Source organism: Carassius carassius, chromosome 8 (assembly GCF_963082965.1).
Source record: "Carassius carassius chromosome 8, fCarCar2.1, whole genome shotgun sequence".
NCBI lineage: Eukaryota > Metazoa > Chordata > Actinopteri > Cypriniformes > Cyprinidae > Carassius > Carassius carassius.
In genome coordinates this window covers 11,187,557-11,211,187 of record NC_081762.1, presented here as the reverse complement: position 1 = coordinate 11,211,187, position 23,631 = coordinate 11,187,557, and the positions used below count along the sequence as shown (strand labels likewise).

Here is a 23,631-nt window from a genome sequence, read left to right as displayed (position 1 = left end):
GACGCACTATAATCACTACTTTACTCCACCGATGTGGAAAGGGGACTTATGGTCCCCCTTGCCAACTTCTCAACATGAGTGTGCGTCCACGCCCAGTGTCTCGCACTCTTCTCTTCTTTGGGAATCTGGACAGGGTTTTGAAAGGCAAACTTTACTAGACCCTTTACCACTCTGGATCTCTGACATTGGCGTAAGATAATTAATGAGGTTTGGTCCACGAGTTAGATCGTAAAATTCACCCGGAGTGAGACGGCAGATAGGCTCAGATGGCCATAAAACAGTCACGTGGTGGCAATTAAAGTCAGTTTTATGGTTTTGGGGAGTCGACACAATATCGCATATAAAGTTTAATCGCACTGACGTGGAGCTTCGTTCTCTTTCTCCGCAGACCGTGGAGGTGTTCATTGACTGCATCCACAACTGCTTCTAACAAACCAGATTGCTATGGAGTGGAAACACGTCGACCGGATTCACTCTGTTGGACGAGGGTCAGCTCTTGGTAAGTTCGAGTTTGTTTTGTTTCGAATTTTATGTGCTGTTTAGAGACACATTTTCCTTTAGGCCCTCAGTGAAACAATAAGCAGAACATAAACACATTCAAGTTCCAACTGCGTTAATTGGGGCTTGTACTGTGAAGACCTGCTTGTCTGGCAGATGGGTGGTATAGGGGGCATTGCTGTCTGACTGTTAATTGCTTACTTCCTATACTGTAACGTTCTCTGCCCTTTGTATTTATGAATTGAATAATGATTTTAAAAATGTTTTGGATTTTTGTCAGTTTTTCTAGTATCAACCACTCCATTCACATGACTTTTTGGTAGACGTTGATGCACAAATCCGACCCCAAGCCAGAATCTATCTATCTATCTGTCTGTCTGTCTGTCTGTCTTCCCTCTGTAAAAAATATTATTTTATACGCTCAATATAGATAATTTCTTAATATTTCTGTACATTTTTACCAACTGTCTATTTTGTGACTGGAAATCTGATAAAACTGAGTAGGCTAATTATTAATCATGATCATTTTCAAGCACCGCCACTGCTCAGCAGCACTGTAGTTATCATTACCAACAACGCTGTTTTATTTTATCTTTGAGGCACACAAAAAGTAAAATATTGTTTTTTTATGTTTTTGCTTGCCTTATTTGAGCAAATGCGCGTATAACATCCGCATACTTAAAGTGATGTGTGAGAGCGAGTGGGAGATAGACAGAATTCGATAGACAATGAAGGAGGGAGAGGGACTGAAGAAAAATGTCTTCGCTCCTGGTTCACCGTGAGGTCAGCGTCGGCAGGAAGATGAATGTGCACACGCCGTAAACCACCAGCAGAGCTCGCTTTTGGCCAAGTTCAGTGTCACCCGCATTGGCGCCCCTTCTCCCTAAAAGGATAGAAAAGACAAAGAAAAAGAGTAATAACTCCCGCATACACCTTTAATTGCAGGGACTCTCGGTAGAATAGAAATGTGGGTGAAAATCTGGGTGCAGCATGGATATCAGCAGAATTAAATTGATGGCTACAACAGGCCAAGCTGTCTGGAGGTATAAAGGTTGTCTGATAACATATTAATAGTTTTGGTCTAATATTAGTTGCCATGAAAAATGGCAGTTATAAAAGGTGTATTGGGAAAACAATAGCTAAGAAAAGAATGAAAGAGAGAGAGAGAGAAAAAAGGAGAAAGAAAGTTGATGAGCTCCAAGGCTTGTTTGTGTCCATCTGTTTGTTTGTGCTTGTTTGTCTGAGAGAGAGAGTGAGATTGTAAAGGTAGGGGGAGGGCCGGGGTCAAAAGTTTACAGCACAACAAGTAGCTGTCATCTGTTCTTGTAGAGCGCAGTGCCACTTTTATAATGGCACAAAAGATGGAATAGCTGTGAATCCCGCGAGTTCTGGTCTAACCTCGCGATGAACTCTGCAAGCTGGGTGACCCTGGGTTAGCATCCCCAAGAGACTACCTCCTCCTCCTGTACCAGAGATTGAGCATTCAGGTTGTATTAAGGAGTTTGATTGGTGAATTTCCTTTGAATAAATCCTATTTGATGACCATAAGCTCGACAGGACATTTGCATTTAGGATTGATAATATTTCCGCAATTAACTTTTCTTTGTTTGCATAGTTCTGAAGAGTAGTTTTTTCATGTTGTAGCATCTTGAAAACTAAACATTCGTTAATTTAACAAAAGAAAATAAAAGACAACAAAAAAGAAAAAAACAATAAAGGAAAATATGCTGTTAGCATTATTTACCGGTAAATCAGGACTAAACGAGTCCGAAACGTTATTGAGACGGTTTGTAGGAAAATTATTTGAAATTATCCTACAAATAAGTTTATCTAATAGCCTACTCATCACTTTTGGACAAATCTCGTTTTAGACAAGCGAAGAATCATCGAATATGTAATATTAATATATAATTAAATTCTCTCATTTTATTTATTTGTTGTTGTTTTTTTGCGAATACAGGCCTCAAATTGTTTAATAAATATTCAAATTAACATCTTTTTATTGGATATCCTAACTGTTTATTTCTGTTTAATATTATTTTATTTTTAAAGAATTAATCATAATAATTATTATTATTATTAAATATAATAATACATTTTTAAAGAATGTATAGGCCTATATTTTGTGAAAATAAGCTATCTGACCTTTTCCGAGAAATAAATAAATAAATACATCATTTTCCAATACAGAATATTAAACCACAAATGCCATTATACATAGATCTGAATATGACACATTTGTGTCGACAAAATTTGTTCAATGTTACTCATTTCGAAAAATTTTGTCCATTGTTGTATATTCGTTTAATTCGCGGGTTTACAGAAAACGCGACGACTTAATATGGACGTATTGCTTTTCATAAGAGATTAGATATGTTACACTGGGAAGCACAACGACTGTAGGCTCTCTCTGGAATTATAAGATTTTGAGTCAAAAGTCCAATTACAGAAATGCATGCGATTTGAAATGTTTTTGATTTTATATGTTGGTTTCAGCCAAAAGCAGTTCAAATTAACAGCAAACTGGAAAAATGTATCTTAAAATTGCATTCTCAAATTAAAGTGAAATATCATTGTATTTTGTTAAAGCAGTTGGGTCAATTTAACACGATAAGGCTACATTAGCTTAAATTAACCTTAAGGCAGTTATGCAGTAAAAGCAGGTTTTCATAACTAGGGTATTAAAAAAATACAAAAACAGGTCGGTGGTGCAGGTTGCCCCGTATGTTTTAAGTTGAGTAATCAGATTGATTTTATACCATCTGCATATGTTAGGCTACCTTTTACATTTTTTCGTGTTGCATTAAACAGTTGGTTTAATCTTTAAGGATTTTTTTATAGCCAATTAATTGTCACTGTCTCATTCTCATTTTCTCTCATTCAAATGACTTTAAATATCCTGAATAATATACGTGGAACAAAAATGTGACAGCTAGCATCAATGTAATATAGATGAAGAAGACTTTTAGATGCTAGTTTTAAAAATATATAATCAGAGTTTTCTTTCATTTGATTCTGTGAATAATTGTTAGTTTTACTAGTTTTAAATATGTAAATATTGCAGCGTGTTTAATTTTAGCCCTCCAGTGTGTACACAAAGGAGATAATGATAATTTTTTTATGGGCCTCAGTAAAAGTAGAAAATAAAATGAATTTGTCATACCTTTATTTATATATATATAGCCTATGCTGAGTTCCGACCAGAAGGACCCTGTTCCCTGATGGGATAAATGAAGTCCAAGGCCGGGGTAAACGCAAGGTCACTGCGTCTAACAAATATGAAAATGTCACCTTTTCAGAGGGCACGCCTTGTTGTTTAACAAAGACTGTCAATGAACAAGATTAATAAGAGGCGAAATGGACATTGAGTCACTGAGAGGTCAAACCGAAGTTATCTCCGTGTAGCTATTAAAGAAAGGTAGCCAGAGCGGTTCTGAAGCTGTGGAACCGCAAGAGGCTCAGATAGTTTAATTCTAACTTGAAGATCGCGTGGATACAGGAGTTTTCAGTTCAGGGTGGCTGTTGATTCACAACATGGAAATGTTAAGGATAAAGAAACATTACATGGGAACTACCCGCGCAAAGGATGTGTCATTATTTTGGTTTATCTGGGCCTGGCATATAAGCATCAGGGACAGGGATAATATTTTGCTCATAAACGTACACAAGGTAGGCCTTCTAATTTATATTTTAGTGTTTATATAAACACTGCTATTTAACCAGTCTAAAAGGACTATGGTAACGTTATGGAATCGAGTCTGTCAGTGTTGTGCATTTCCCAAAAACAAGAAATGGTTGAAAAAGTGTATTGGCTTTACAATTTTTTTTTTTAAGATGGATGTTTCAGAGATATTTCAAGAACATAAACATGACATTTCAGTCTTTATTACAATGGATCTAGATCATTTTCATCAAAATATAAGCATAATCAATATGGATATAATTGAATAAACAGTGCTACATATTGCAGTAAACAACAACAACAACAAAAAACAACTGCAATAAACAATTAGTGGTTGCCTGCAGACTATAGTTCAGTGCCTTCTAAATACAAATTCTGAGTTAGTTCTGGTTTTCCCTTGTTAGAGTAGAAGACGAAATACAATAGATCTAAGCCACTGTGCAATACATGAAAGATGACAAGATGTCCAGTTCAGTTTAACTGGACAGTAAAAAAAAAAAAAAAAAAATATATATATATATATATATATATATATATATAAAAATATGTTGGTAAAAGCCAACATATTTCATTATGGAGCTTCTATGAGACAATAACGAAAGCCACGTCTGTTTATGTAGACACTTAGACATTACAATGTATGTATTTTCGCTTTGCTGAAGTAATATGTGAGGTTTTTATTACTAATTCAGTAATCATAATAATTCAAAAGCTAAAAATCGAAAGATGCAAATGGGTGCATCTAAAAAGCTCATGTAGCATCCCGGGGTTGGAGCATCCTCTCGTTGTTCTTGACTACACACTCTTCGTCAAATCGTCTAACTGATGGTCTTTCGTAATATTCCTTTGACTATGCCAGTGGTGGAACCCCCAAAACTAAGTCTGTTCATTGTGTTTGTTACATTTGTTACAAAAGACGTGTGAAATTATTGGTTAATGCGTTTGCTGGCTTGAAAGTAGTCTTTGTGCTATTCATTAACAGGTGCATTCTTAGTCACTGAGTCTACTGATATAGTTGTTTTTGTTAAAGTGGTCGTGGGCCTTCTTGAAGGTTCTTTTGAGGAACCTATAGAAACTTTAAAGTCCCTGAAGGGTACAAAACTGCAGGTCGTGGTACTCAAACAAACTATATATTTTGTACATTCATCATGAAAACGGGCATTAACATTAGAAGGGGATGCTTTCGTGATAAATTACGTACTCTATTGCACTCAATTGTTTTTCACAGTATATAATACATTTTAACATACATCTTGTACATTCAGTCAACTGTTTCGTTTTCTATGCAATGCATATGGTAACTATATCGAATTAATTTCTAATATATTTTGATTCGATAACAAAAACAGACGCATTCACCGCTCGAACACATTTTGCTGTGCTGATGCCTGGCCTGCTATTGGTGCTTGTTTACACGATGCCCACAGGAGGCGCTGATTGGTCGCATTTCTCACGTGACCGACCAACTTTGTACATTTGACAGAGGAGTAGGTGGGTTTTGGAGAGATCAGACAAACGACAGCACGATAAAAATTAGAATTGTTGCACTTTCCAAATTAATGATCATGAGTTCCTACTTGATCAATTCAAATTACATCGAACCTTCTTTCCCACCATGCGAGGAATATCAGCAGAATGGATACATTCCCGTGTCCTCTGATTATTATGAGCGGCCGAAAGACGCGGGCTTCCCCCATCACGAGGAGGCATCATACCCGCGATCAAACTACCAAGAGCCGAGCTATGATTACGGTAATGTGTCAACCAACGGCCTCAACGATTTCCCCGACCGTCATCACGCGCAACCTCAATCCGTTCCGCAGAATCATGGACCCCGCCTCACCACAGAGAGCTGTGCTGGCTCAACTGCGAACAAGGATTGTAGCCTCGTGTCAGAGGCTCTCCCAGACGCACAGAAGGGTAAAGAGCCGGTGGTGTATCCCTGGATGAAAAAAGTCCATATTAATACTGGTAAGTAATGTGCACGGGCAATAAAAGCTCTAGGAGCCCTGTGGAGGGCGTTCGTCGTAAGGCATGTGGGGAACATACCCTGTTGTAATTGCTCATTTAAAGGATTTACTGCCATCGAGATGAAGTCCAGGTGATTACGAGGATTCGCACATTTTATTTCGCTCCATGTTCCACCCTGCCCATTTGCGTTTGTTTCTTATGACTCAAAGGAAAGTTTATCGTTTACCAAGTTAGCACAACACAGGCCTTTAAATTTTTGTTATTTTCCATTTTGCAGTGCTATCAAACTGTTTACATCAATAGGTTACTGCGTGCGTGAATGGAATGCTGTTGTTTTAGAACGACGCATATCCATTGTTCCATACTCTAGTCATTTAGCACTATTCAAAATGTTTAGTAAGTGTACTAATTATCGGACATCTCACCAATACCTTAGAATGTCAATAACACCTGCTTGGTTATGTGTTTGTGTGTTTAGTGACCGCCAGCTACTCTGGAGGAGTGCCCAAGAGGTCTCGCACCGCCTACACGCGCCAGCAGGCTCTTGAGCTTGAGAAAGAGTTCCACTTTAACCGATATCTTACTCGACGTCGACGAGTGGAGATAGCGCACACTATGTGTCTTTCTGAGCGTCAGGTGAAAATCTGGTTTCAGAACCGCCGCATGAAATGGAAAAAAGACCACAAGCTGCCTAATACAAAGATCCGCTCCTCGAGCTCTGCGCCCTCCAACCTTCACGTGAAAACGGACGCCACTCAGCAGCAGCAAACGCTGCTTCCTACGCCTTGTTCCTCGAACCTATAGTGCTAGAAGCAAATCGGCACAAACGGAACTGAACAAGAAAGAAGAACATATAGCAGTATTAGGATCGGAACTTCACAGGGTTACTTTTTATTCAGTGTCCGATGAGGCAACTTAACCTCGCTTTCCCAACCTCTTCCTCCCCTCTAATTTGAGCTGGAAAACACATCCTTCCTGTAAAAATAGTTTCTCTCTCTCTCTTAAAGGAACAATAGTAGAATGTACTTTAACTTGGACAGTGGATAGTTACGTTTTCTGTCTTTAACCGAGACATTACCGAGTCTTGTTTGTGAAGATCTGCGCTAGTTACGCGTGTACAAAATTGACATTTTAACTTGAAGGCACAAGTATAGGAACAATCTTCCTGGAGTAGTTATCTTATTTGTCTTAGTCTCATATTTTAGAGTATTGTTAAGTGTATTTACGTCATCAAAGCTGTGAATATTCGTGTATTTGGTTATTTGTATATTGGTGAATGATGTCAAGTTGTTTTAGTAAGCCTGTATGCAAGTAATTGTAGGCTTCCCGTGAAAATAATAAAATATTGTGTATTATCTATTTAGTTTAATCCACAGGACTAATGTAGGCTGTGTAATTTAGCTGTTTACTGAATCGTGTTACTGTTTTATTCCAACGTAGGCTACATTGATAAATAATAACAAAAACTATAAATAGCCTATTCATTATTAGACTAAAAAGCTTGACTCCGAATTTTGTGTTAGCCTATATATTGGCATTGCTATGAAGGCCAATGGTTTAGATTTGCTTTTTTGGTTTATCAAGGTATTATAACATAGCCTAAAAAAACGGTTCACTTCACAAACCAAGTTATATTGCCCTAATTCTAGTGACGTTTAGTTTTTATTTATTCTATTTGGTTATCCTTTTGGTAAAATAATTAAAACGTGCATTGCGGTTATATATTAGTGTTTCTTTAAGCTGATCTTTAATACAATACAGCATTACAAAATACCTGATGATGAGCTGAGTGCATGTTTAACTTAAATACAGTAGTATTAATTTTTAAATATCCAAGCTGTTGTAGGCTATTGAGACAAAATCACATACATTGATATTAAACACTGAGCCATTCCTGAAATTATAATAATTTCAGTAAAACGTTTGCGCCAACCAGTCTCTTTGTTTGTTTTCTCAGGACAATCAATACTTGGTTGAATTTACGTCCATTGTAAATGTAATCTAAACTTTAGCTATTTCTTTTGTGCAGTACCTTTCCAAAATCTAAATATAGGCCCTTTAAATAACAAAAACCATTAACTCTCTCCCCAATAGAAGTCTACTGAAATAAATTAGAGACGGACAGTAGGCTACTTAGTAGTGTAAACTACTGTTGGGGTCAAGCAGAGGACACAAACGAGCTGTCCAATCATCAAACTGAAGCACTGTGTACGACCCTTTAACCTCTGACCTCGCCATAATCAGCACCCTCCAGACCATGGTCTATTTATTCCTCGAACGCATGGGGCAGTAGTGGAACTTGAATAAGGCCTGTATTTTAAAATTTAGAGGGAGACCAAAACCGTACTCTGTTTATGCATAACTTCATTTACACGACTAATGTGACATAAAATATAAATTAAATGTTCAAATCGGCTAATTTATTTACACTTCAATGACTCTTTTCAAGACACATCGAAATTATTTATTAGCTATAGAAAACATAAGCTGTGAAATTGACTATTTAAACAGGTAGAAGAAATCAGTGGCCGATAATAATGTATAGGATGCCAATTTAGTAATCTAAAGTGCACTAATATTTTTGTTTGCATGCCTTTCACCAAGAATAGCTCAGAGTCAACAATAGCATTGGATCTTAAAGAGTATGTGGTCTGTTTACGACTTTGTGGAGTTTGAAATGACCGTTTTTTAAATATTCAGATTTCGAGAGAAAAAACATAAACTGCAGCCACCTGAGATAGTCTCAGTCGTCATTGATTCAGATCTTGACAGACGGGAAATTTAAACTTCCATCATGACACCAGCACCTCACCTCTCAATCTACCATGCTTAAATTTTAATTGACTGGCTCACATGACCATATTAAATAATAGATACCTCTTGGTTAGAAATAGACACAGGAGGATCGGTCGGATTTTTCACTTTGCAGTTGACCGTCGACTTCGTGAGACTACTCGGAACCGACCAGCTGCTGCGGTCAGTCTTCAAAAAGAGAGTTTGGAGTAAGTAATCTAAGCTTTTTTAAATCTAAAATTTGGATGTCAGATATAGAAAACTATATAGCACATGTTCAAAGTACAAGTTAGCTATATACAGATGTTGTTTGTATTGATTTTAACCCGTTTTCTCATTACGTTATCATTACGTTATTAAACAATTTAATAGTAGGGAATTTTCTCTCAATAATCCAGATTTACTTTTTTTTTTGTCAGTAAATGTCAGTTTATATACAAACTTTAAATAAAGTGAAGTACTGTAGCCTACTTTTAGATGGCTGTACTGTGGTTATGTAGCTACAGTAGGCTACTTTTCGATTCTTTAAAAAAATATCTATTATAAGGCAATTGTAAATAACAAGTAGTAGCCTAGTAGTGATGATAAAAACAACAACAACAATAATACTAATAACAATAATATATTCTAGATGTTCATAAACTACTAAATCTCTTTAGTAGCTAAGGACAGTCAGTCACCTGTTTCTATCATAATCAAAACACAGGCTACAGAGAAGATAAGATTTGTAACTTTTATTTTTATTTCATTCACATTCAACAAACGTTATCCGATCTCATGAGCAGAACTGTTAAACAGTCAAAGATCATTGCCGTTCCACTGGCATTATCGTCAAACTTAGCTGAGCTGAGGCCTACATCATTAGCTTTGACGATGATAACGGTATATCTAAGGAAAATAATGATCTTCGTCTTCGTTTTGTAGTAATCTTAGCTTGCTCCAAATGTCAGAATGGAGAACAGATTTGTTCTGTCCCCTGACGAAACTCCACGAACCATTTAGAGTGAAAATACAGCCCTGTCTGTGCTTCTTGGAAAGAGGCAGACTACTTTGTTAAGAAATAAAAACGAAATGTTTGAAATACGTTTATGCTGGTCTGCAGTCACTAAAGTAATGACAATGATTTAAATAAAAACAAGTGATGTTATCAAAATAGCATAAAAAGACGGGAATTATTTGCACCGTTTATGCTCTGTCCTAGTTCCGAATAATGTGTAAAAGCGTTCTTGATGAACTTTGTGCTCGGGTCAGTGGGAAGTTTAGGAGGCATGTTGAAATGTATGAGAAGCGAACAGACCCTAGGGACCCTAGGCAGGTTCGCGTTGCGTCCCGCAACACCCCAGGACTGTTTCTAGTTATAGCAGGCAGGTGAATACTCTAACAAAAAGGTCTAAACAACACAAGTCTGACTAAAGCGGTTCTTGAAACACGTTTACCCTTTTAAATATTTGACTTTCATAAGTCACACTTGATAAAGCACATTAGCCTACACATCACAGTAACTGCACGTCAGAATGAAGATGTATAATGCGTCGCCTTGGCACTGTTCACTCAAAAAGCGGGCAACGCTGGCCTCTGTCCAAGATCTCTTTGCATGAGTATGGAAATAAAATAATAACACAGTTCAGCTCATGTTAAAATCGGAAAAAATGTGTGTGCTCCTTCAAATTGTGGTTTTGGAGAGAACAAAGCATTGGTGTAAGGGGGAGAAGCCGTCCCTGGCTGAGGTGATTAATTATCTACAGGGCTTCACCACGTCTGTTGGATGAGCTTTCAGCCTAAACACTCTGCTGCCGGAAAACAAGCACCAAATGGTGGTAAAGAGAAGGCCCCTTTCGGGACGGGTCTTCTTTCTTTTGTTTGTTGAGGTAGGCTTGATAGATCACTGCTCTATAAAGATGTCAGAACTGTAGCTTCAGCTCCTGTGACTCTTGTAACTAAAGGTTATGATGTCTAAAATAGTACCTTCTGCACAGACACTGTTACATATGCACATTCATCATTTTCAGTGTTTCAGTGTTGACAAGAGCAAATTCTAAGGTCAAAAAGATCATATGCTTGGTAGGTCCGCTGATAACAAGAACTTCCATTGAGTCTTGTTTGACTGATACACCGTGATCACCGAGAGAGGGCCACCTTGCACACACGAGTTCTTTAAAGGTATTCAGTAACAGTAATATATATATATATATATATATATATATATATAGAGAGAGAGAGAGAGAGAGAGAGAGAGAGTTAGTAGCTAGTATTTGGATGTTATATTTCTAAAAGATAATGCCAGATAAATGTTTTTATTAATATAATTTTAATAAATCATAACGTCAGGTATTGTTCTATTGCAAATGCATTTGTTTCCTGTAACACTGGCACTCAAGAAGACTATTAGTGTTAAGAGGTCCAAATAATTGTGGCACGCTTTTGTATATGTGTGGCACACCCCATAAAGCCTACTCCCAAAACATAATATTTTCCCAATATACTAATCTGTGATGTGCTTTTTTTCTGGTTAAAAAAACTAAAAAGTAAGACAGAAATTTTAAATTGCGAGGAAGTATTTCGAACACACTACTTCCATCTTTGTGATTCTCCTCAAAGGGGACTAACAGTAGTCTCTATTAATGATTTACAGTTCAAAAAAGGTTTCCTTTTTAATAGACACTTGGTCACGTGAGTGGGGCGCATAATATGGTTGCAATATTATGATGAAGGGGGGATGGCTTGGAACCCCGGTCTGCTGCTGTGCTGATAGCGCTAGTCTACTTCACTAAAGTGGGGTTGGGTCATTGTAGACTTGCTGAAAAGCCGGAGAGATAGGGATTGGAAAAAATTAAAGGAACGAAAGACCATGGTACGTTTTGCGGATGATGTTATACAGCTGTCATGAACGGATATGTTTTTATACACAGAAAAAGACAGAAAGCCCTGCACACCATGAGGATGGATTTTATTTTGAGGTATTTCCGCTGATTGTTCACTTCTAGTGAGTTTTTCGGCTAAAAGAGAAGGTCAGTTACCGTAGAACGGCGGATGAACACACGGGAGAGTCGAACTTAAGATCATTAAAATAAACTTAACTTGGAGCATATTCGTCAATCAACTTTTATTCTTCACTTAACAACACTGAAACAACCACTAAACACGTAAATACATTTACATAAATGCTGCATTGCTTTAAGCAACACTTTACAAGTCTAATATTGTTTTACAAAATTAAATAAAATTTAGACTGAATTTTTATATAGGTGTTTTCTGTGATAAGAAGTCATAAATTAGATTAGATCCGCAAAACCCGGGGAACCAATGCTGTATTTTTTAAGTCTGTATTAAATAAAATTTAATGTAAAATAATTGTAAGTAAAATTAAGAAATTTTACTTAAATGTCTTTAAACAAAGTAATAGTACAGGAAAATACAGAGACATTTATGGACTTCATGCAGTAAATTTAATCTGCTTTCTAAAAACATTTCAACATTTTCAAAATTTGTCTACTGCCCAAATACATTTTCTCTCAGGAAAATATGGCTCAGATCTTTTTTATTTTTTATTATTATTATTATTATTATTATTTTTGAGCAGAATCAAACTATTTATGTATATACAAAACATTTCATTTTTGGAACTGTATGGATGATTAATGATAAAGTCTTTGTATTGGACGTAGTCTCAAATCGGTAACACTTGTGTCTGGCTGTAAACCCTCTAGCTTGTAGACGGTGTGTAAACTGGGTTTTCCCAGAAAGAATAAATCACAAGACAGCGAATAAAGCTCAACAGAGCAGTGGCTGCCCGTTTGTTGCGGAGGCTCGCATGGGAAACGAGGATATAATATAAGGAGTATCATCCAGAAGCACGCTGCCGCACGAGGTCACGACGCTCCAGTGTGATTTATGGGCTGGGGGACTTAGGGCAGCCGCTGCTTGTTAGCTAATGACTATTCGATCTAAATTCTCTAGAAAGGAAACAAAATGGAGGAGAACTCGATACATTTGCCAGAGTGTTTTATTCCTTATAACATTCCTGATGATACATTCTTATTTTCACACATGCGCCAAAATTTTGTATCTTTAACTGTAAAAATACATCTGTTAATTTGATTTATCTGTGCTGTTATTGTTAGGGTTCCACCACCTATTTATTATAATATGCATTTAGATCTATTAGTAGTTTAATTAATTGCATTAGCGAAGCAGAGAGTCGTAAGTAAATTTTTTTACTTACTGATATTTAAATACTGATATTTCTCTAAAGGCTGGGTTGAGAATTAAAGATGTCGAGCTGTTGTCTGTTGTTTATGTTAATATTCGTTTGAACAATGGTTAAGGATACAATATATCAAGGTCGTTTTCATCATCTTTTTTTATTTTTTTATTTTTTTATTGATGTCAGTTCATCACTGAGCTGGTGTTAGATACAAGTTAGAGTTCAACCCATTTAAGTGCAATAGATGTGTAATAAAAACAGTGTAACCCATTTGTAATAAAAACAAAAATGAAAATTCAAAGTATTTGAAATTGTAACTTAGCATTAAATGCACATTTAAAATAAAAAGGACATAAATGAGTGACAAACATACCGAAGTGTGTTTATTTATTTTATTTATTTATTGAGTTTAGAGTGAATTGTTCAGTTAAAAGACATTGACATTAGTTACTGTATACTGTCTTAATTTCTCCTGGATGTTGAAACAAAAAGTGATAATACTTTTATTTCTTGCCGTAGATCTCCAAATAAATGAATGTGCTCCATCACTAAGCCTACGAGAGACTGTGTTTTGCTTAAGGTGAGCTTTCTATTACATTGCACAACTGTCATGTCTTGCTATAGCCTATATATTATTTACTATCATTTCATTTATGCAAAGGCTCACACATGCTACATGCACTCATACACACACACACTTAGGCTATATGAAAACTGAAGACCTATAATTTCTTCCTTTCCACGTTTCTGGGGTGCAATTTATCATTATGAAGGAGTCTGTTGGATCAACGCTCAGGAGCTAACGTGAGAAATGTCTTATAACGGTTTTAGGCGGTTTAATGCAGATTAATTGCAGATTAATGCATACTGTACTGCAAGTAACATCTAATATAAGAAGTTAAATCGCAGTAACTTCAGCTCTATATATGCTATTTAGAATGTTTTACAAAAATTGCCAAACATTTCATCTCCTTTTCATCTAGCAGTTTCTGCGCCATCAATGAAATCTCTTAGTCGTCGTTTTTAATGAAAGAAAAAAAGGAAACAATTGCGTCCAAATGTCCAAAATGCTGAAATTGTCAAAAAATCGCAAAGGCAAGGATTATTTAAATCCCACTCACCAACCCACGCCGCCCGCTCTTTTCTCTTTGGCTTTAGTAATCTGTAATCCAGTGGGCAGCGCGAGAACAGGAATCTGCCTCTGTTTACGGCCGTGCTGCGTAAGGACATAAATCTTTAGTTTGACCGAGAAAATACACAAGTTGATGATGGTAATTCATTCGTATGTAGAAGAGTTTGATCCATAACTTCCTGTCCTCAGCTCGCGGCTCCCTTATTTCTTCCGGCTGCTCTGGAGGTCCGGGAGTTTTACTACCTTTTTCTATGTAGCGAAAAAACATCCTTTACTTTATGACTTTATGACCAATTATTTTTTTTAATGGATTGAGTTTATTAAAATGTTGCACTATATTATTATTATTATTATAATAGACCTGCTGTGTTGTTGTTTTTTATTGCTGCTGCTGCGATTAATAATCTCCTAAAACGATCTGTAATTAATAAGGCCTAAGTAATTCAGTCCTTTCAGGCCAATAATATCCTTATTTCAGATTTGAGCTGTTTAGTAATAATCAAGCTATGTTTGTTTAACTCAAAACTTATAATATATAGGCTAGGCTAGTCTAGTTCTTAGTGTAATTTTCTAGTTATAGATTTTATAAAGTTGTATGTATATCGTCCTGACTGTGTTCACAGGGGAGTGGAACTGCTTTCTGTGCTTGAGAAGGCGCTTTATTTGCATAATTTTTCTTGTCTACGGTGACGCTCTGTTTCGAGGGAGTACACTGGGGTGTGCATAAGTATGTGTTAACGTACTAGTTTGTGCACGTTAGTGTTACACGAAAGACTCACTAGAGCGCAGCCCATAGTGGCATTTAGTATAGGTCCGAGAACACTGCCATTCATTTAGTAGTATGTAATATGTGGCTATGTGTGAAGGTGCTTAATCTCTACAACCAAGGCACAGGAGACAATTTGTTACTGATCTACGTCAAAAAACAAAAAAGACAGAAGGAAGGAATTTAAGTCCTCGAGTGCGACCGAGTCGCAGCTTTACTGCAGACACGTCCCATGACTCCTGCAAGTGCAGCTCTGGCTTTGTTGTCTTCCCGATTTAGCTTTACCCTGGACCGCTGTTTGATCGATTTCTGCCGCTGAATGAGAGAAGCTCGCGCCGTGCTGCGCCTGCTCGTCAGAGAGGAAGGTAAGCGGGACAGAGGCAGAGTTCTTGCATGGCTGTTAAATGGCGAGTTTTTGATTTATGATCGCGCGACTGAAATCTCGGTTCAGGGAGAGTTCATACTCGCACATACATACACTCACTCACAGTCAAACCAGATTCCTCCCGTGCAGCAGCTGGGTCTCCTTCTTTGTGGCTTCAGTGTCTTTTCTTGTAGCTTTCCATGAGTATGATAGTGCCAGAGAGTGAGTTAGTGGAAGTCAAGCATGGATGGGTCGTCTAGAGACTGAAGAGGCCTCTTGGTTTAGTTTTATGCAATTTTGTGGTTTCAGTATGTTATTTGGGCCTGAATTTAGCATAGTTATATTTGTAGCCTATTTGTTATAAATAATTGTTAAATGATTGTTTTTATTATTGAGCAGATTATAACTTAATTGGTATGTTAGGCCTATTATTATTAATATTATTATTATTGTTATTGTTATCGCTGTTATTCCCGAATTGTTAATTCTTGAATTCCTTATTGTGCGCTCCAAGTAAAGCATGATTCTTTTTATTTTATTTTTTGTGATCTTCGTTTTGTTTTTAAGTATATAAAAATAATGTTCACTGGCGGGATATATTTAACAGGATATTTATTTGTTGCTATATCAATAATATCAAATATTGTAAATGTAATACGTTTTAGTTGTTATTTCAGCGCTCTGCGCCAGTCCCGGGCCGTGGCAATATCGCTTTTCTAGCTTGGTGACCCCTCATGCATCCCCAGGTGCCAGTTACCATTATCCATTATTTTGGGTTGGAGAAGAAGGAATCATGGCGTGGTTTGGAGACGCGCGTCTGCCCGGTTTTTCAGGTTTCCTGCTACTACCACTTTCGAACCCAAACAATACACGCAGGGGCTTGTAGGTAGACGAAAATGCCATGAACACCTTGTCATCTTAAAAACTAAAATCAGACTCGAATCATGACCTTTTTTCAGAATAGAAAAAAATGTAGCCTATATTTAACATTAAAATTAAAAGACGGCATTAGAAGTTATGTTCTGACAATAATGTTCTGATGAAAATGAAAGTCGCATCAATTCACGACAATGATTGTTGCATGTTTATAGCCCTAATGCTTAAATTCAGTAAACACTACCTATTGTACTTATTTTTTTATATGTTAATTATTTTATAATGAATGATTATTTAAAATGATTATTTTACCATAGTTATATCTTATTTTGATTGTGTAAGCGGCCATCATGTTCTCAGTTATGTTGTCTATTGTTGCAAGTGGCCATAAGGTAAGTGGTGACCGGCTTTCCCAGTCTCGCCACAGTGTCAACTGAGCTTTGAAAAGTAAGATGGATAGGCCTTATTTCACCCGCTCACCGTATCTTCTCTCACCGTAGGTTCATCCGTAAAGCCCATTGGCGAAGAGGTGTCACGTGACTACGCCGAGCCAATGTTCTTCTACGAAGGTGTCAGGACCTTGTCAGAAAGTGAAATAAACATTGGGAAACGGCGAGATGCAAAAAGCGACCTATTGCGACGGCTCAGCAATTTACAGTGGCTTCCCCTATCAAAGCGCAAACGGTTTAGTTTATGATGCCAATCAGCAGCGATATCTCCAGGCCCTTCATGTGGAAAGTGAGTACCATCAACAGGCCTGCTCCCTGCAGTCCCCAGGTGGCTCTGCAGCTCTGCATAAACCCAGTGAAATCTCCGAGGGCTGCCAACAAAGTAACGGGTCACAAGACCCAGTACCAGACATTCCCGACAACAACCAGCCCCCTACTGCCCCTTCCGGACCATCTTCCCCCAGTTCCCTGAACCAAATAACTAGCAGTGATACCACCGCCAAGAACCCAGGGCACGCATCTCCACCGCCAGGCACAAGAAAACACATTTTTCCGTGGATGAAGGAATCCCGTCAGAACACAAAGCAGAAATCCTGTAGCACCATTTCAGGTGATTACATCAACCACATAGTAACACCTTAAATTAAATAGCATAAATACACGTTTATAAAATAAAATATGAATGAATACGTAAGTATTCACATGGAATTATTTATTTTATTTCATTTGTGTAGTGTGTTGTTGGTAAAAAAAAAATTGTATAACTTAATGAGAAGTAAGCTATTACATTTTTGATAGCTATATAATGCTTGCTTTAACGGGGATAAGATGATATTATTAGCATAGAATGTAGCATGTAGAACTATCTTTTCTCACAGTGTTTTTTGAGTGATTCAGTCTTTTAAATAACAGTAAAAGTAATGCACGATTAATATTGAACAGTGAGGTTCATACTGGGACATGCGCAATAACGCTTTTCGTTTTCTTTTTTGCCCTCGTACAGTAGAGAGCTGCGCTGGAGACAAGAGTCCCCCCGGATCGGCCGCCTCCAAGCGCGCTCGTACTGCATACACGTCTGCTCAACTCGTAGAGCTGGAGAAAGAATTCCACTTCAACCGTTACCTCTGCCGCCCCCGACGAGTGGAAATGGCAAATCTGCTCAATTTGACGGAAAGACAGATTAAGATATGGTTTCAGAATCGCAGGATGAAGTACAAAAAGGACCAGAAGGGGCTAGGAATGATGCCCTCTCCTGGAGCACAGTCTCCTCACAGTCCTGTTGCCTTATCATCTGGTGGCGGAGGAGGGGGTGGGAGTGCATATTTAAATTCAATGCATTCTCTGGTTAATAGCGTGCCCTACGATTCACCCTCTCCAGCATCGTACAACAAACCCCAGCCTAATGCGTACAGCCTTCCTACGTCATATCCACCTCCTCTGAATAACTGCCCGCCTCCTCAGAAGCGGTATCCGGGGACCGGCACAGCCACACCGGAATACGACACGCATCATCTTCAAGGCAACAACAATTACGGGACGCAAGTGCAGGGTAGTCCGGTTTATTTAAGTGGTGGTGGAGGCTACTCGGATTCTTTGGTGGGGATGGGGGCCTCGGTATTTGGCCTGACACATCTACCGCATCCACCTCAAGGCAATATAGACTACAACGGCGCTATCACCATGGGAAACAGCCATCAGCAAGGAACGTGCGAACCAAACCCATGCACATTCACAGACATTACACCGCACTATTCTCAGGGAAGAATTCAGGAAGCGCCCAAACTGACGCATCTATAGTGCCGACACAATGTATGTCTGTCGCAGTCCACGTGACACATTTGCGCTCCGTGTCTAACTGCGTTCTCCACCACCTATAGCTGCGTATATTTGGTTCATATTGGTTTCCCGACGTAGCCTCAGGTGAAACGACCTTGTTGTTGGTTTTGCTTAATACATAGAAAAGGAAATCAAAGTTCCTCAAAGCTCAAATGTCATGGCATCATGGGAATATGTAGGCCTGTATTGTTTTGATGAAATATGAAACAGGGTATCAGAACACATATTAGAACAGTTTTTCATGGGAATTTTAAGTTTTCAAAATTCTCCTCAGTTCACGATTTATTTTCGGTTTTGCATTTTGCACTTGAGGAAGGATGCATATGAACACGATTTTTTTTATTCAACAGTCTTATACAGTGTGGGCTCGTGTCTTTTAGGTCTTTCAAATGTATTTATTTGTTTCCATGGACAGTATATTGTGTTATTTAGCCCACATCCTCCAGTTAATTGGGTAAAAGGAACTCAGATCATAGGATTCCTCCAGTTATGTCAGTGCTGAAACAAGTGCTAACAGCAAGACTGTTCATCAAAGGTCAATGTGTTCAAATATTAATCGATGTGTGCAAATGTTAATCATATGTTGCTTAAACATTCGAAAGAGACAACGATCAAAAGCTTTTTATTAGTTTGAAATCTGACATGTCAAACATTCCATGCTGCTCCATTTCTGAAGAAATAAAAGACACTAATTGACTTAAGTGTTTGCCTTCATAGTAGAGGTGTTACACAACAAAAAGCATCAGAAAATTAGCAATATAATGAAAAGTGGATCATTTGTCGCTCTTTGGTTTAAATTCAGCAAAATGAAAAGAAACTTGCATATTAAAACGAATGAAAGACATTTGGAAATAGGGAGAGACAACCAAATACTGATGGATGTACTGCATAAGTGTGGTACACCGTCATTTCCTGCATTCTTGCAGTTTGTGAAAAATGCAAGAAATACCATCCATTGTCGTGACTGTCTCCTAGGCCTCCAGCAGTACCTGCGGGAGAAAAAAAACTCTTTAAAACGGGCTTTAACGGGCTCTGAAATGCTCAAGCCCAGTCCTCCTTTAGACCAACAACAGTGCAATGTAAGACAGATGCAACAAGAAAACACACATTACACAAAAAACACATCAATGCAAAATTCTCTGAAACAACTGGTAATTTGAGTCCAAATCTTATGTTATCGTCATAAGTAATAGTACTTGAAATTAACACAATTCTTAACTATTTAAGTCTAAATCTAGAGACTCAAACTTTAATATCAATATTGTTTTTCCATAATTTCCCTTTACATGAAATGACGTTAAACTAAATTACCATGATTAACAACCTTGTTGTGTAGTACACTGGTTAAAAAGGAGAATTGCTAGTAAAAAAAAAAAACAAATTATATATATATATATATAATTTAAAACATTTTTTTTCACTATAAGTCTTCAGTCTATTTAGCCCATAAGATTATATTGCTGCCGTCTCAATGTTATAAATAAATGCAAAACTTGGATTTTGTAGTTTTCTGTAAAATGCCCTTATATAGCATAATGTTAGCAGAAGCTTGCCTGAGGCAAAGTTAATCAATTTAGGACATGTTAACCCAAGATGTGGTTATGGGTTTCATGGGAAAAAACAAGGCCATGTTTTCACCGACTTGGAATGAGTGTCATCTCCCCGTGCTGTATAACACTACGCAATTAGGCTGGCTATGGAATATGAAAGTAACTACTTACTCATCGAAAGCAAATTACTGATCTCCTTATGTAAAACTGAAAATACCAGGTCACTTTTAGTCTGTGTTTATGAGCGAGAGGAGCTTTTTCCAGACTCTCCTCTCGTTCTACCAGGGTTTGTTTCTCGTAGAGTTAGAAGGTTTAAATGTGTTGTGGGGGCATGAGGCTGTCAGACCTTTTGGCAAGTAAGATTGATCGCCGTGCATGCTTCTAGAACTCTTTGTTTAGTATATAGGCTAAGCACTGAAGCTACAAACGACCAAAGTAAAAAAAAAAAAAAAAAAAAAAAAAATCCCCTCCATGTGTAGAATGAAATCAAAATGTAACAAAATAACTTTGTTTAATCATAATCCAAAAGATCTATATTCGTTTATAAAATAACATATGTTTACATGTTACATTAATTGATTTAACCAAAGCGAATTACCAACTATAACGTCATAAAGCAATTTGTCACAGAGCCAAAAAGACTTCACAATGCCGGGGTTTAGAAGTTAAATTATGAAACAAGCTAGACTAGAGGTAAAGTGTTGTGTCATATTAACAAGTTATGAGCAGAGGTGACGTTTTATGTGATATTAAGGTTGTTAGAAAATAGTCTAATCCTCACTGTTCAAACATTATGCTCGGAAACAAAGCTTCCAGTTGAAAACATCTGGTATCAGGAAGCCTTTTACTTCAAATATTTACTAAGAACGAAGTAGGTCCCTATCAAAGAGAGTGAGGACGAGAGTGTATCCTTCATATTTAAATATACCGACTTCGAATTTGCATTTTATCTTGCGCGTTGTTTTGTTAAATAAATAAATTAATAAATAGGCTAGGCTAATGCATAATAATACTAGAGCTTGATATAATAACAATGTATTTTATGATATCTTTCAGTGCTAATATCTACCATCGTTGATGGCCTTACAAAATGTTCTGTAAGGGGATTTGTTTTATGAAGCTGTAAGGTTTTTTTTTCTAACTGGTGTATCTTAAGAATCGATAGGCGAAAAGTTAGCCCGCGTCAACTGATTTGCGTGTGGGGGAGGAGATATGCGATGTACGAGGGACTATAGGCTGAAAAAGCTGTCTTTCCAAGCTAAAATTAAGTATATTACAAAAAACTTATTTGTCAGTAGCAGGCTAACTTATTTGGCAAATGTATTGGAGTAAGACTGATTCCCTCACATTATTTGTATAACCATTACACAGAGAGAATGCACGTGCTTGTGTAGCAGGGGCTAAAGGGAGGTTCTAATTCTTATATGCACCATGCAGCCACCGGTTTTGAGATTGACAATGAAGCTCCAGGGCCATTGCCTTTAGCGAACACAATAACACCGATGTAGGCCTACATAACAGCAGTGACCTCCCTGTTAAGAAAGGAGTTGCTCTTAGAAGTTCTACGGATCGATCTTTCAAGCTGGATAAACCCCACATTGCCACTGGGTAAAGGTAATCATGTAACATGTCTTTTCCGTCCAATTTCAACCAAGTCTACTTTTGAATGAATATAGTCAATCGTAAGCGGTCCGCACGGGCATATTAGCTACAAAATAATTTGAATGCCTTTTTTTTTCATGTTTTCATTTTTAATTGAGAGCGAAAACTCGTAAACTTCAACGGAGCCAAACTTTCCCTACCTGAGCTCTTGGAGTGTAAGACAACAGGTTTCCAATGAATTACGAGTTTGAGCGTGAGACGGGTTTCATCAATAGTCGGCCCTTGCTCGCGGAAAGCCTTACTTCTTTACACCCCCCCCCCCCCCCCCCCCCCGTTGACGACTCATTTCAGAAGTCATCAATCAAAAGCTCAACGCTCAAGAACTCTTATCCTAACCTCCTTTTCGAGCACACCATCCCAAGCTTGAGTCTCGGGACTCAGCCACGCCATGCAGGGCCCCGGCACAGCGTAGATGGGGGTAGCCCACTACACGCCAAATCTCTGACCCAGGAATAGGCTACCCGTCGATGCGCGAAAATAAGCCTAACATGAGAAACTGTCCTCTCATGTTAGAGGAGTCCAACCCGGGAGTCATTTGCTTCTCTCCAAAAGGTGAGTTTTAGGAAAACCTAAGCGCTAAGCGAAGAGAGATGGGAAGAATATGGGAAGAATTAAGGTCATTAAAGGTCCGAGGGAAATATGAGCATCGCCATACATCTGCACAATCCTCTCCACAGTATTTACTTAATATTAATCTCATTTACCACCTCTGTATTTTATTTATTTATTTGGACTCTCTAGCTTAATTCAAATCAATAAGATCTTTCTGGTGTCTGACGTGTAAGGGAGAATGATAGATTACTGTTGTGGTGGAGAGTGCATTCATTAGAAGATGGTAGGCTAGTCGGTACCTCCGTCCCTCGCTAACACGATGATCCTGTTTGCAGTCTACAGTTTATTTTTTCTAACAATACTTTTTTAGTTCATCAGTTTTAATTAGCGCAGTTTACAGTTAAGACTACATGTTGTCATGTTCCTATATCGCAAGCTTGACTAAGCAACATAAGTGTTCGTGTGTTACTTTGTGGACTGATTTTTTTCAGGCTCACCCGAGCTTCTCGAGGGCGGTTTGTCTAGAGGAGAAGGAGGTTCGCGCTGCCTGAGAGCAGCATACACAATCACACAGCTTTTGGAGCTGGAGAAAATATTCCACTACAACAAATATCTTTGCCGACCACGCCGTGTGGAAATAGCCGTGCTGCTCGACCTTATGGAACGCCATGTTTCAGAACCGAAGGATGAAACACAAACGCCAGACCCAGACTAAAGACATCCACGGGGAGTTAAGCAAGACAACTGTCGAGGAGGATAGTGGTACACCGAGCGACGAGGACGCTTCCATTTGTGGCCTCAGTCATCGAAGATTGTGCGTTAAAGATGGAGAGTCGAACACTTTTCAAAACGACCTGTCAAACGTCTCTGGACAGTCCTGTAATGATAACGACATGCAAACTTTTTAAAAATGTTTTCCAACAGATTATGGAAAGAAGTTTAAAGATGTCTCTAGTCAGTCACCCACTGCTCTGGGCAAGGGGACAATAATACGCAACCGATGTGCCAGTCCGGACAATTGCGATTCCCCGGATTTTATGGACATGTTTGTGCAGGACTTTTTTTCGACTGACTCATGTCTGTCTGATGCAGCTTCGCCACTGCTGTACAATTCTCTGGAAAGCACATATTCTTAACGGATTATCTGATTAACAAAATGCAATCTACTGATTATCGAAGTGGAAATGAAAGGATAATTTTTTTGCAATATAACTGATGCGATTATGATAACATATCGAAGGTAAGCTATATAAGTCATGTGCCCTGTATTTAGTAATAGGCCTAATGCATTCGTAA

General features: G+C 38.0%; 3 protein-coding genes across 10 annotated transcripts; all 3 read left to right on the top strand.

The window, feature by feature from the left end:
• Positions 1 to 179: 179 nt before the first annotated feature.
• Positions 180 to 19,267, top strand: LOC132145254 (homeobox protein Hox-A3a). 8 transcript variants are annotated; one of them, XM_059556116.1, is made up of 5 exons: positions 180 to 499; positions 13,668 to 13,728; positions 16,787 to 17,345; positions 17,739 to 19,016; positions 19,048 to 19,267. In XM_059556116.1, exons 3-4 carry the CDS (start codon positions 16,904 to 16,906, stop codon positions 18,530 to 18,532), a joined length of 1,236 nt encoding a protein of 411 aa, XP_059412099.1. In that variant the 5' UTR covers positions 180 to 499; positions 13,668 to 13,728; positions 16,787 to 16,903; the 3' UTR covers positions 18,533 to 19,016; positions 19,048 to 19,267. The 8 variants fall into 8 exon arrangements, with proteins under 8 accessions (XP_059412099.1, XP_059412101.1, XP_059412103.1 ...); XM_059556120.1 differs by lacking the exon at positions 180 to 499 and adding an exon at positions 3,918 to 4,167; XM_059556119.1 differs by lacking the exon at positions 180 to 499 and adding an exon at positions 11,266 to 11,795.
• Positions 5,610 to 7,510, top strand: LOC132145256 (homeobox protein Hox-A4a). Its single transcript, XM_059556124.1, has 2 exons — positions 5,610 to 6,151; positions 6,630 to 7,510. The coding sequence occupies exons 1-2, from the start codon at positions 5,740 to 5,742 to the stop codon at positions 6,953 to 6,955; spliced, it is 738 nt and encodes a 245-aa protein (XP_059412107.1). The 5' UTR covers positions 5,610 to 5,739; the 3' UTR covers positions 6,956 to 7,510.
• A 341-nt stretch (positions 19,268 to 19,608) lies between the features above and the next one.
• On the top strand, positions 19,609 to 23,066 carry LOC132144865 (homeobox protein Hox-B2-like). Its single transcript, XM_059555421.1, has 3 exons — positions 19,609 to 19,650; positions 21,630 to 21,735; positions 22,827 to 23,066. Exons 1-3 carry the CDS (start codon positions 19,609 to 19,611, stop codon positions 23,048 to 23,050), a joined length of 372 nt encoding a protein of 123 aa, XP_059411404.1. The 3' UTR covers positions 23,051 to 23,066.
• Positions 23,067 to 23,631: the final 565 nt, after the last annotated feature.